At 37.2% G+C, this 14,261-nt stretch overlaps 2 protein-coding genes across 2 annotated transcripts; one reads left to right on the forward strand and one right to left on the reverse strand.

The window, feature by feature from the left end:
- The first annotated feature begins 1,428 nt into the window (after window positions 1–1,428).
- Window positions 1,429–7,181, forward strand: LOC143596279 (translation factor GUF1 homolog, mitochondrial-like). Its single transcript, XM_077075094.1, has 11 exons — window positions 1,429–1,525; window positions 4,528–5,145; window positions 5,214–5,370; window positions 5,472–5,526; window positions 5,603–5,670; window positions 5,959–6,063; window positions 6,156–6,227; window positions 6,312–6,425; window positions 6,500–6,640; window positions 6,714–6,773; window positions 6,891–7,181. Exons 1-11 carry the CDS (start codon window positions 1,429–1,431, stop codon window positions 7,054–7,056), a joined length of 1,653 nt encoding a protein of 550 aa, XP_076931209.1. The 3' UTR covers window positions 7,057–7,181.
- Window positions 7,182–7,523: 342 nt separating this feature from the next.
- LOC143596283 (AP2-like ethylene-responsive transcription factor PLT2) lies at window positions 7,524–10,184 on the reverse strand. Its single transcript, XM_077075097.1, has 6 exons — window positions 9,593–10,184; window positions 9,467–9,475; window positions 9,280–9,368; window positions 8,552–8,625; window positions 8,328–8,455; window positions 7,524–8,104 (listed from the first exon to the last, which is right to left on the reverse strand). The coding sequence occupies exons 1-6, from the start codon at window positions 9,876–9,878 to the stop codon at window positions 7,566–7,568; spliced, it is 1,125 nt and encodes a 374-aa protein (XP_076931212.1). The 5' UTR covers window positions 9,879–10,184; the 3' UTR covers window positions 7,524–7,565.
- Between the last annotated feature and the right edge of the window lie 4,077 nt (window positions 10,185–14,261).

A 14,261-nucleotide genomic window follows, 5' to 3' on the forward strand; every position in this document is an offset into this window, starting at 1 on the left:
CGTGTTCGGCACGGATGATAGTAATCCGTATGGCATAAGATGTAGGTAAGAGAATTTGAGCAAACAACTATACAAAAGTACTAATATCGTAAGTCGCAAACCACTGCTAACGTACAATGATGAGTGAACTAATGTAGCTGCAGTTAAAGGAGCAAAGCGATAGGAAAAAGAAGCACTAACTCCTTTGCCAGTACCTTTACAATCCCCTAAAAATGTAAGGCAAGAGCAGTTGGAAATTAGTTCCGTGATCAATCTCAATAAACACATGATGTTGGAACCAATTCGATTCTTTTCTATTGAAAACAAAAACCTTTACATAATTGTCTTATTTAATCTACAATTGCTTGCTCCCTGATCTACCCTGATTTATTATAACTAGGAAGCTTTTCAACTAGATAAACGTACAAAATGAGCTCCTAAAATATCTTTTAATTCTTATTAACATGGAAAATCTATCTCAGCTATATCTCTTATCATACCAGCCGATTCCTACTTTCTTCAATCTTTTGTGTTTATTTCAAACACCTCTTTCACATGTGAACCAAAACAACCCTCAATTTTTCTGTTCACTGTTTTAGGCCATCAGTATATGAAGTATTAAGATTATATCATCTAAGACTAAGGATAAGGCAAATAAAAGTATAGGAAAAGCTAAAGCCACAAGACATATCTATACACTCCTCATAAAGTCCATAACCGTGATTCAATTCTTCAAGAACTCCTATTCCCAATCATCTCTTGGTGCAAGCCTAGCAAATTCTGGCTAATCTGCTTATCACATGTCAATCTGGGTCTGCCTCCTCCTGCCCTCCACAGTTAGGGTTTCAACAGTTCTTACTGGAGATGTCATCCCATGTCATTTATCATTTCACTTGTATTTTCTATATTATGTCCTTGCCTACAATTAATAAAACACATTGAAACTTTCAACATTAGACTGTCGTTTAGTGAGCTCGCTTGTTGAGACGCTCAAGGATCACCGAACTCTAAACTTCCTATAATCAATGTTTTAACTTGGTTCTTATTTATTTCAAAACTTGTAGTCTGCATTTTATAGCGTCTTGACTTTGTATGCACATCTAAAATAGATTATTGCATCAATAAGTTGTAACAATCAGTTTCAAATGTGGCCGAAAAGTAATCTTGATCCTGTGAATAATGAAGTTCAAAATAATGAGATCTGGACTCTGGAGAAGCAAACATAGGTAGCTAGCTGTAAGAAAACAAATATTGGGATGAATATATTACCTGCATATCCATAATGATAATCCACTAATTATCTAAGTATTATGGCTCATATATGGCTGCTAGATCACTTTATCTAAACATTGATTGTGATTCAGGTATGTATTCACATATCATAACCTTTATATGAATTTTAATAGGTCGAGAGAGAGAGGAATCACAGTGAAGGCTCAAACCGCCACAATGTTCTACAACCACAACATTAAAGACACCAACACAAAGTATTTACTAAACTTGATTGACACACCCGGTCATGTAGATTTCAGCTATGAAGTATCAAGTGTTGGGTTCGTAGGCCTTGTTGGCCCGGTTTATTATATGAAGTCAAAAGAGGAGACGGGTGTGGGCGGTCGGGCCCAAGCCCGGCCCGGTTTAGATTTCTTGCATAATAATTTACTAACCCTAGTTCAGTCTCTATATAAACAACATTATGTACTTGTAATATTGGTCACTCAATAAAGATATACCTAGTTGCCACCCGTGGACGTAGGTCAGTTTAGACCGAACCACGTTAAATCCTCGTGTTCGTTTATTGCTTTCGTGTCGTGTTCAGTTTCGTGTGTGCGTTTAATCCTAACAAGTGGTATCTAGAGCTTAGGTTCAGATCACGCGAAGAACACGTTGAACCAGCCGAGTCGCCGCCAAACCATCCAGCCGCCGCCACCCTACTGCGCTAGGGTTCCGCCGCCGCCTACGGTTTTCCGATCGCCGTTAGGGTTTCCGCCGTCGTTTCGCCGCTACTAAACCCAGCCCTCGCGATCTGCGTTTTTTTGTTGGTTCCGTTTGAAAGCTGTAAGCATCGTATTGTTCGATTCCAGGTTGTCTCTTTTGTTTCCGCTAGTGGCGTTTGAACAGAGAAGAAAAGAAGGGTTTGTATTATTATTTTTCTCATGAGATTCATGCCAGACTAGGAAAAGACAAGGAAAAACAATATTATTTTGTTGACAAGGGAGTTCAATGGCCACCAACTTTATCCAGATTGTTTAATTTTTTGAGAGGGTCTAGCTTGTTTATTTTGTTGGGCCCGAGATCCATTTAAGCAAGGGTCGAGATTCTATTTTGCAAAGTACGAGTCAAGAATAGTTGAATCAAGATCCTATTTTTCGTTGAAGAACAATTTTAAGTCAGAAGAAGCGTTAAAGAAACGGAGAACCAGTGCCAACCGCGTTTGTCAGGTTTTATCGTTTCAGTTTAAAGTTTCAGTTTCTGATTTTCAGTTCGATATTCCGCTGCGTATAAATAGGTTGATTTTTTAACAGAGTTCAGTAGAACAATCGTTAAGTTCAGGCTCGTGTTGCTGTGTCTGTCTCTGTTTTATCCAGTTTTTCGTTTTAGTCATTGTTATGGCAGAAGACGGAAAGGTTTCGATACAGAAGTTTGACGGACAGAAGTTCGGTTGGTGGAAGATGCAGATTGAGGCACTACTTTGTCAGAAAGACTTGGATGTAGTGCTTGAGGATGAAAAACCAGAAAAGTTGTCAGAAGCAGATTGGAAGAAGTTAGACAAGAAAGCTAGGGCTTGTATTACATTGTCGTTGTCGGAAGATGTGGCGTTTAACGTCATGAAAGAAACCACAGCCCGTGGTATGATGGACGCACTATCCAACATGTATGAGAAGCCTTCGGCAGCGAATAAAGTCTATCTTATCCGAGAGCTAGTGACAACAAAAATGAAAGAGGGTGGGTCAGTTACAACTCATATCAATAATCTTAATTCGATCTTGTCCCGCTTAGTGTCAGTTGACATTAAGTTTGATGATGAAGTTCAAGGCCTCTTGTTATTATCCTCTTTGCCCGACAGTTGGTCGCAAACAGTGACTGCAGTTTGTAGTTCGTCTACAAATATTACTTTCGATGGGATTCGAGATCTGATTCTGGGAGAAGATTCAAGACGCAGAAGTTCAGGTGAATCATCAGGCAATATGCTAGTCACAGAAGGTAGAGGTAGGGGAAAACAGCGAGGCAGTGGGAGCAGGAAGAGGAGTCAGTCTAAGACTCGTAAGGATATTGAATGTTGGGGTTGTAAAGAGAAAGGACACTTCAGGAATCAGTGTCCGAATGGTAAGAAAGAGGTGAACGTTACAGAAGACGACACAGATGACGGGGTCAGTAGTGATGAGGCTTTGGTTTGTAGTGTTGAGAGTAGCGTTGATGCTTGGGTGATGGATTCTGGTGCATCGTTTCATGCCACTCACTGTAGTGAAACGATGAAGAATCTTAAAATTGGGGATTTTGGAAAGGTTCGACTAGCAAATGATGATATTTTAGAGGTTACGGGTATGGGAGACGTTGATTTGATAACTTCAGCCGGTACTTCTTGGACTTTGAAAGACGTGAGGGTTATTCCAAGTTTGAAGAAACGTTTGATTTCAGTTGGGCAGTTGGATGACCAAGGGCACGATGTTAAGTTCGGGAATGGGCAGTGGAAAGTAGTCAAAGGGAATCTCGTTGTTGCTCGTGGAAAGAAAATGGGTTCATTGTATATGGTCGGCATGTCACCGAAAGGAGTGGATCCAGTTTTGGTGAAAGACAAAGTCCGGTTCACAGAATCTCGTGGGCAGAAGAAGGTTCGTTTTGCAAGTAACAAACCCAGAGCCAAAGTGAAGATTCAGGATGAACGAGCTAGGAAGGTTAAATCAGTTGGGGGACATCGTGACAGTGGGAGCACAGGTCGTGTTTCAGTTACAGTCCCAGGTCGACAGTGGATTAAGAAAACCAGTATTCCAGCTGTAAAAGTCTCTCCAATGAATTACTTGCTGAATATGGAGAGTGTTTGTTCTCAGGTTATCTCAGGATCCGGTAGTTCGTTACAGTGGGAGCCGGTAGGGACAGAGAACGGGTCAGGGGCAGTTTCAGCCGTGACTGACGTGTTGGAGCTCCGGGGAGCTTCAACGGGCCTTCAGGTTAATTGATGAGAAGGCGGTGGCAACTAGAAGAAGTTTAATGTTCAGATTACAGAAGTACAATCAGGAGTGCAGACAAGAGTACTCAAGGCCTCCGAGTGGGAGATTGTTGGGTTCGTAGGCCTTGTTGGCCCGGTTTATTATATGAAGTCAAAAGAGGAGACGGGTGTGGGCGGTCGGGCCCAAGCCCGGCCCGGTTTAGATTTCTTGCATAATAATTTACTAACCCTAGTTCAGTCTCTATATAAACAACATTATGTACTTGTAATATTGGTCACTCAATAAAGATATACCTAGTTGCCACCCGTGGACGTAGGTCAGTTTAGACCGAACCACGTTAAATCCTCGTGTTCGTTTATTGCTTTCGTGTCGTGTTCAGTTTCGTGTGTGCGTTTAATCCTAACATCAAGATCATTGGCTGCTTGTCAAGGAGCCCTTTTAGTGGTTGATGCAGCCCAAGGTGTACAAGCTCAAACCGTTGCAAACTTTTACCTGGCGTTTGAATCTAATCTCACAATAATACCTGTCATCAACAAAATTGATCAACCAACCGCTGACCCAGACCGCGTCAAAACACAGTTACAGTCAATGTTTGACCTTGACCCGAGTGATGTGCTTTTGACTTCTGCAAAAACGGGTCTAGGTCTCAAGCACGTTCTCCCGGCTGTTATAGACAGGATCCCTCCGCCACCGGGAAAAAAAGATTCAAATCTTCGTATGTTTTTGTTGGATTCTTATTATGATGAGTATAAGGGGGTGATTTGCCACGTGGCGATTGTTGACGGGTCGTTGCGTAAAGGTGACAAGATTTCGTCGGTTGCTACGGGTCAGTCTTATGAGGTTTTGGATGTTGGGATTATGCATCCAGAATTAAGGTCAACGGGGTTCCTGTTGACTGGTCAAGTTGGGTATGTGGTCAGTGGCATGCGGTCAACTAAAGAGGTGCGTGTTGGTGATACATTGTTTCATACTAAAACAACTGTAGAGCCTTTACCAGGTAATTTTGTAAATTTGGTTTTAGACGTTAACGGGCTATCGAATTATGTTAAATTGTTTAATGATTAGGGTTCAAGCCTGCAAAACATATGGTTTTTTCTGGGCTTTATCCGGCGGACGGTTCTGACTTTGAAGCACTAAGTCATGCAATTGAAAGGCTAACATGCAATGATGCTAGTGTCTCAGTTGCTCGAGAGAGCAGCACAGCACTCGGTCTCGGTTTCAGGTCTGTAAATTGATTAAATTCTGTATCTTTTATGTTTTTAATTATGAAAACTGTAACTCTACTTGAGTTTATTTGATAATATACATGGTTATTTCTTATAGGTGTAGCTTTTTAGGATTACTTCACATGGATGTTTTCCATCAACGTCTTGAACAGGTGTTGTTTGGTTAGGTTTTAATGAATAAAATAGTTAATTACTGAATTGATGTTTGCTTGAAATTTAACTTAACAGGAACATGGAACACATATAATATCTACTGTTCCAACTGTGCCGTATATTTTTGAGTATTCAGATGGGAGGTGAGTGGCTTTTGGTCTTTAAAAGATTACTTCAGATTATTTATAAAAAAAAGAGTTGGGTATGTGGTACATGCACCGATCAGCCGGTGTCCCGATGATTGAGTGCTATGTGCCTTATGTCCAAGGCTTGATGCAAAACTACTATCGAGCCGGGGGTCTCACCGGAAGCAGCCTCTCTATCGCTATGGGGTAGAGGTAAGGCTGCCTACATCTTACCCTCCTCAGACCCTACCATAGCTTTGCTATTGGTGGGATATACTGAGTACGAAGATGATGATGTTTTTCCAGTAAAGTAGAAGTGCAAAATCCGGGTGGGTTTACTGCAGATCCTAAAATTCGAGTTGTAGCTTCATGGGAACCGACAGTATTGGCAACAATTATTATCCCCAGTGAGTAAGCTCTCAAAAACCCTAAATTGTATCATCTATAGAAACTTTGACATTAGTTAAAAGTTAAATAACTTATTATGCTTTTTTTGGCTATAGGTATGTGGGGGCGGTTATTAATCTTTGCTCAGAACGAAGAGGTGAACAGTTGGAGTATTCATTTATTGACAGGTAAGCTTACACGCACATTGCATTAGAATTTATTTAGATTTTCAATTTTTTTATTATGTTAAACTTCTTATTGGTTATATGCAGTCAGCGGGCGTTTATGAAGTATCGGTTACCTCTCAGGGAAATTGTGGTCGACTTTTATAATGAATTGAAAAGCATCACGTCTGGTTATGCATCATTTGATTATGAAGATTCAGAGTAAGATCTTGCTTCCGATATATAGTCATTTTTAGAGATACACAAGACAATAATATGTGAATGTTGATTTACAGGTATGTTGAATCTGATGTGGTGAAACTTGATATTCTTTTGAATGGACAACCTGTTGATGCAATGGCGACTATTGTTCATAAGTTGAAGGCTCAACGTGTTGGCCGTGAGCTTGTAGACAAGCTCAAGAAATATATTGACAGGTTACCCAACTGTTTCCAATCACTTTTGTTCTTTGTGTTACAGAATTTACTAACGCTTGTGACATTAACACAGGCAAATGTTTGAGATCACAGTTCAAGCTGCTATTGGATCAACGGTCATTGCTAGAGAGACGTAAGTAACACCCCCTCTGGCTCTTAAACCATGTTTTGACCAGTCAACCCGACATGGGCATATTGTTACTTTTAATAGAATCTTGCTAGTTTTCACAATTGGCAATTGATGTTGCAGGATTTCTGCAATGAGGAAGAATGTGCTTGCAAAGTGTTATGGTGGTGATGTTACGAGGAAGAAGAAGTTGTTGGAGAAGCAAAAAGAAGGAAAGAAACGTATGAAGCGTGTGGGGTCGGTGGATATACCTCAAGAGGCTTTTCATGCCATATTGAAGGTATCATAGTCGATAGATGAAAGCAAAATACACAAAAATCTTTTCTACTTGCTAGTGCTATTGCCCTTAGCTTCATTAGGGTAACAATATTTTTGGTAGCTTAGTTGTACCAGTTATTGGTATTTGGTCTTTGATTCGAAATATTAATAATGTTGTTTGAATCCAATTATATCTATCATCTCTAATGATATTGAAGGAGATTTTAGTCCTCATAGTGTTATATGAAACATCTGTATTTAGAAGTGAAATGACAGTGATAACACATGAAACACATTCATCTGATGATTTGAAATCTTTAGACATGTCTTTATCTAACAAAGTTCACCGGTCATCTTAGAAGAAACACAATGCCTAAATGGTTATCAATGGTATACATATTAATATTACCAGGTATAAGTTTTATATTGATTTACTCATTATACCATGAATCTGTGATCATTATTTGATTTCCCAACTTAAGTTTATCAAACAAGATCTTGAAAACAAAAACACCCTTTAGCATCAAACATTTTACATCATCAACTTGTGTCAACAAGTGGAGACAATCCAAATGTATATGTTGGTCCTTGAAAATCAAAGTTGAAATCAAACTCATCTTGCAACTGTACATCGTTTCCATTCGAGGAATCCAGAAACATGACGCCATCTTCATTCCCATAACAAGGTCTCATCAGTTGCGTCTTCATGTCTTCTTCCTCATCTTGATCATCACCTGCGTGCAAGTTCTTCTCCACAAGCTCTCTAAACATGGATGATCTAAGTAGCAAGTCAACTGCTGTTGGTGAAGATCTTTTGCTTGGACTAAATGGTGATTTAGTTTCAGATGGTTTGTGATCTTCCAGGAATGGAGACTTTGGTTCCTCTAACCAACTGTATATATTTGATCGCATAACATTCGATTCGGTGGTTGTTTGTGGCTCATGATTTGCAGGTGGAGTTTGTGTACCAGGATTCAGCCATGTGATGTAATTACTCAACTCGAAGTTGGTCACCGCGTTTAGTCCTTTGTACTCGATTGCTGCAATATCATAAGCACGTGCAGCCTCTTCTTGTGTGCCTAAAAAGCAACTTATTATTCTTCTTTTCACTCGTATACAACACAAAAGAACTCAACTCAACTTAAAAAAAGGACATAATTTGGGCTACGTTTGGAGTTACGTGCCCATAAATAATGGACAGATGTCTTGACAGGCCAGATCATGTGGCCAACTATCGGACGTAATTCAAAAATTTAAAGCTCCGGTCAAGGCAAAGATTTAGATTTAGTAGAGATTACTTACTATAGGTTCCGAGATATAGGTATTTGTTTCCAAAAACTCGGCCAATTCTTGCTTCCCATCTCCCATTGTGATGGTGCCTTGCAACACCCCTATACTTAGATACCCCTCTTGAAAACCCACTGCTCTTCCTGTAACAATTTACAAACAAGTAATGTTATTCAACTAGTATAACTTTTTATTGTTATATGAAATGTTACCATACTATTTATTATACATCATCTTACCTCCTTAGTGAAGCTAGGTATTCTTCCTTTGTTAAGTTCTGCATTATTTCAACTTCTTTCTCATAATCAGATACCTTTACAGAAGTGAAAAGACGAAAATGAGATCGAACTCACGTGATTTGGATTAACTAGTTAATATATACTTAGAATATTTGTGGCGCAAATATAGAATTTTTTTCTTGCAAGATTTAGATACTAGCAGTCTAGCATCGCAACTTGCAAGGGCTGGATCAAGCCTTTCGGGGGCTTAAAGCTGATAATAAAATTGGGTCACTTTTCGTTTAAAAATAAAATTAGAAAAGAAATTTTTTTGTGCTTTTGATCCTATAATTTCTTTATCATCTATGTGTATGAATAATTTTAGACCACAAACTCCATCGTCAACAATATGAAGCCCAAATTAACCTTACATAACTTTTCTTTTTAGAATTTGGTTATATTATTATTGTAACCACGCGAGAACTGTTATTGGAAAATTCAAATGACCCACCAATACCCTACTAACCAGCGGGGTCGGGTAAATTGTAGCTTATGTTGGGCAGGTGGCCATCTAAAGGTTATGATAAAAAACAAGTAGAAGCAAGATTTGAACAGAGACCTCTTTCAAAGGAGAATCAGGTACCACCCCTTCAAAGTTTTTGTAATTAGTATTATTATTCTTTTGCCCGAAAGAAAGTGTGGTTTGCAACGAATATCCCGATAATGATGATTAAAAGTATGATCCATACCGGGAAATTTGTGAACGTAGTTGGTCCCCAATACTTTAGAGCAGCGAGATCATATGCTCTTGCTGCTGATTCTTCTTCGTCATAAGCTCCTGAGATCGTAACCAAAACAAAATTAGCAAACTTCACGGTTTACAATCGATTCCTTAAACAAATCACTATCATAACCCTTATAGAAACAAGTACTTACCAAGATAAACTGTTCATCATCATCCAAATTGCATATCAAACAAGAAGTAAAATGAACTCAGATCAGATAACAAACTAATAAAAGAACAAAATGATAGGAAATAAATTAATACTTGCAACTAACTACCTTGTTTTCCTTTCTTTTTCTGTGTAACATTCCAAGAAAGTTTATCCCACAAATGTGCTTCAAATCTACCTGTCCATCTATGTCTGCTCACCCCGCGAAACTTAGAACTTCTGTTTACAGTTGTAGGTGAAGCTTGACCGGTTTGCTGAGTTGACTCCGTTATGCAATCTAGTGTAAGTGCTGATGTGTCTCTTCGCCTTCTTTTAACACTCCTTACTTCTGGGATCTCGGGGTTAGTGTTGGCAATGGATCGCTTTCTGTAGCTCTCTTCACACTTTATTGCCATTTTAACTGTTAAAAGTGTTTATATATTTTACTTTCTCCTTTTAAGTTTTCTTGTTGAGTATATGTATTTATAGATGTGAATTTGAAAGCTGTTTGCTTATTTGGTTTATTATGTTTTATAATTTTTTGATGATTCCTAAGAATTGCAGCTTGATGCCAACCTTATTTTGTCTTTAATCTTTATTATTCGTGGAATCATTCTTCATTGGTATGTACGTTAAAACTTGTACTCTTTCGAGTTAAAGCGTAGTCTAGGGTAGTCTAGTGTCTTCTAATGTTGTATTATTTTCAGAATCGTGAAAACTAGAAACCGAAAATCCATGTGGTACTAGAAATACAGATATTATCCTTCTAATATAGTAGTGACAACCATATTAACTCGATGATCTAGGCATGTAATTGCAAAAAACGTTTGCTAGATACCATTTTTCCAAGATCTTTCGTTCTCATGTTCTATACATCAAGAAATAAACGCGTAGCACGTGTATAGTTAGTAGAGTTACAATGTTTTAATCCCATCAGGGAAATCTAGTCTCATTATAATATGGTGAATTCTTTATCCAAGATCATGTTTGTTGCAATTTAGAATGTTTTTTTTTTAAATTAACTACAAATAGTCTATGTATAACAAGCATCCATGATGGTTTGAAATATCAAGAATTATATAAATTAAACCATTTATGGTATCTTCAAAAGTAAGTTTTAACTAAGTTGCAAACTGTTTTTAAATATGGGTGATCCCATTTTTTTCATCGGTCCGAGTAGAGACTAAAGATCTTGGTTATATCTATGGTTCGGTATCACAAGTCAATCCTAGTCACTAATACCAATAGGCAGCAGAGGATACGCCCTCTTCCCTAGTTAAATCAAGCGTTTAACGTGTGTACAGCCGTTCAAAATTTAGTGATTATTTTTTTTTTAATTTGTAAGCGAGTATTTAGTTTGGACATTCTAAGTAGACGGGCAATTAGGTGATGTTTGATTTTACAGAGTCAAAATGTTTGCAGTCTGTGAACCGCATCTGAAGACATCTGTTTGTTTAACCCGCAGATTCCTTGTAAACGGGCACATACCATAAAACAATAAAAACAATGAATTCGCTAGGGATTATTATTGGAATTACTGAATTATAGGAAGACTAGTGTCCATAAAGGTTAATACATATAAATATATATTGCCACTAGCATGCATCTTGTAGCACACAGATGGCCAGGGTACGAAATGAGTTTGTGTGCTTTACGGCTCCCGGCATTGATGACGATTTAAACCATGGAATCAACTGATTGAGACGTTATTGACTCTTTTAAGTTTTATATGTGTGAATGGAAGCTTGCGTATGCCTTAAAATATATTAAATTTTATATTAAAATAAAAGGAGAAATGCTTGAATTTGGAATATGTTTTCCAATACTTTATGGTTGTTTCTCTTTCATACGACAAAATAAACTTGGAAGGCCTAAAAGTGGTAATATGGATGAGATGGGCTGGATCAAGGGTTACATGTTTTGAGTTTTATTTTTATTCTTTTATTTTCTTTTCTAGTTTTTTCCAACGACAACTCTAACACTTTATGGCTTAACTTTTAAATTACAAATTTTTATAGTCACGGGACTTAAATACTTTTGTACACAAACTAAACGTTCAATAGCTTGTTCATGAACTGTTTTCAGGCCCATTATAATGTCATCTATTTTTAGTAACTTTTAGGCCCAACATATTGTTGTTCATATTTATGTTAAACTGATTTTAAGTCATTTATGTTCATTCATTTATGTTTGTGCGTTTATGTTCGCAAACATTTGTGTATATTGTTTCTGGATAGACATGCACACACATATCATTATTTTAACGAATGAGTACGAATAAGAAAACCATGTTCATTTAATTGTATGTGCTTGATCACTTGTTCTACTAAAGTTAACCAAACAAACACATGCATGCTTTGTTCAGGTTCATTCGGTTCCTTTATAGACCTAGACTTAACCCTCACTATTTAAAAAGACATATTCTTATCAATGACCAACATCATGGTGCTACTAGGCCATGCCCTTTGGTATTTTAAATATAGTATTGCTAGATTGTAAACATCATAAACAGTTTAACATCTTTATAGATTTAGTATTAGGGAAGACAAACAAACCCGAACCAATAGGTAAAGCCAAAGCCCCTAAACATTAAGAAGGGTGACATACGAATATTTAGGTATGTAATTAGTTTTAAAAAATTTCGCAAGTATGAGATATATATAGTATTAGATGATGCCCAACCCTCTCATCCGGAACATACATATTTGTAACACTTATTTAAAGGTAGAATAATTTTCTAGTCGGTTAGATTTTAGCTTTTACATTTTTAACTTCTTTAGTAATAAAATCATGAAAAGAAATTGAAACAATAAGAAGCGTTGTCGAAAATCACGAAGGCAATTTTTAACAAACTTATGAATATATCAAATTCTCGATGGATACTGACTACTACATTAGGTATGAGACACAAATTTACAGTCAGGTATGAGACATTATCTACCGATACCCATTTCACGTAGTCCCATTGGTCATTGTATTCCCTCTCTATAGTATATTATATCTACTCATTCAACCCATTTATAAAAGTATTTTCGACAGCTTCTTTATCTTTATCTTTATAATTACACTAAAAACACTACATTTTCTCTCTCATACACAATTAAATACTATTTTTTTTGGGATATTGGTTTTTAATACTCTCAACTTTCCCTCATTGGTAGATAACACTCCCAACTTTTGATTTGTCACCCACCACTCCCAACTTTCACCCTATTTTCCTGCACCATTCCCCGTCTAAATGAACACTAACCTCGTTAATGTTTTGGACTAAAAATGTCATTCAAATTAGTTGAGGGGGTAAAACAGAAATTTTATTTTTAACACACAACCTCCATTTTCGGTGACCTCGTTTTTCCGGCGAATTTGATTTTTTCGACTATCTCGTCTTTTAAAAAATAGAGATGGTTTAGAGGTGTAAAAAGGTGATGGAGATCATGAAGATTGTACACCGGTGGAGATATGATGAAGATGGTGCTCGCCGGAAACCTGCAACTCGATTTTCAGGCACGCAGGCGATCCTGCAAGGTGGCTGGGTGAGACACTGGTGGTGGCGGGGGTTGCGGTTTTGGGGCGATGGGCGGTGAAAAGATGGATATAGTGTTCGCCGGAAACCTGCAACTCACCGGAAAACTCAAATTCATATGTGAAGCTCGGTGAAATGATGGATATGGTGTTCTGAAAGACGAGATAGACGGAAAACTCAAATTCTCCGGAAAAAATGAGGTCGCCGGAAAAACGAGGTCATCGGAAATGGAGGTTGTGTGTTAAAAATAAAATTTCTGTTTTACCCCCTAAACTAATTTGAATGACATTTTTAGTCCAAAACATAAACGAGGTTAGTGTTCATTTAGACGGGGAGTGGTACAGGAAAATAGGGTGAAAGTTGGGAGTGGTGGGTAACAAATCAAAAGTTGGGAGTGTTATCTACCAATGAGGGAAAGTTAGGAGTATTAAAAACTAATATCCCTTTTTTTTACGTCTTTATCATTATCTTTTATCTCTCATCCACTCACCACTACTTTCAAATATATTAAAAAATAAATAGATGATGAACACGGCTCCTCCAATTTTACTAATTCTCTTAAAATTTTATCTATCTTTCATTCACAACCACTTTGCATCCTTTAAAGGTTTTAGAGATTTCTCTCACAATAGTTTAAAGGAGCTATTGTGAATGCTTTAAGTTAGTATATAAATCTATTTATCTTAACATGAAAATGGTACAAATTAACAGAAATTATGAGGGTATGCTAGTTAGGGTAAAGTTAAAATACAAAGGACAACAAAAATAAGAATGATGAGAAGGAATCCAGTCCATTGATCTTTGATTTGAATGACTGAGATTAATTTAATAAATAAAAATTAATGAAAAGGGCATTAAGGTAATAACCCACATTTGTTGACTTTCTCTCTCCACATGCAAGACACATGCCAATTCCCACATCATTTTAAAATGTCCATAACTTTTTCATATGACATTATTTTTTTAAAAAAAATTCACTATAATAATAAGTGTTTTTTTATCTTTAATATGAGTATCATACTGTTATATAAAAAAATTACTGGGTTTTTTAGTTGTGTTTTTTTGTTGTTCATTGTATCATTGTGTAATATGTTGTTTCCATTGTGTTTTACATTTCAAGTCATTGTGTTATATATATTCACCATTGTGTGTTACGTTTTTGGCCATTGTGTTATACGTATTCGCCATTGTGTCTTACGTTTTAAGTCATTGTTTTATACGTATTCACCATTGGGTTTTACGTTTCAAGTTATTGTGTAACATGTATTAATGGCGA

The sequence above is a fragment of the Bidens hawaiensis genome, unplaced genomic scaffold, assembly GCF_021521415.1.
Source record: "Bidens hawaiensis isolate Kalapana, Puna unplaced genomic scaffold, B.hawaiensis_p1.1 tig00046199_1, whole genome shotgun sequence".
NCBI classification, from domain to species: Eukaryota; Viridiplantae; Streptophyta; class Magnoliopsida; order Asterales; family Asteraceae; genus Bidens; species Bidens hawaiensis.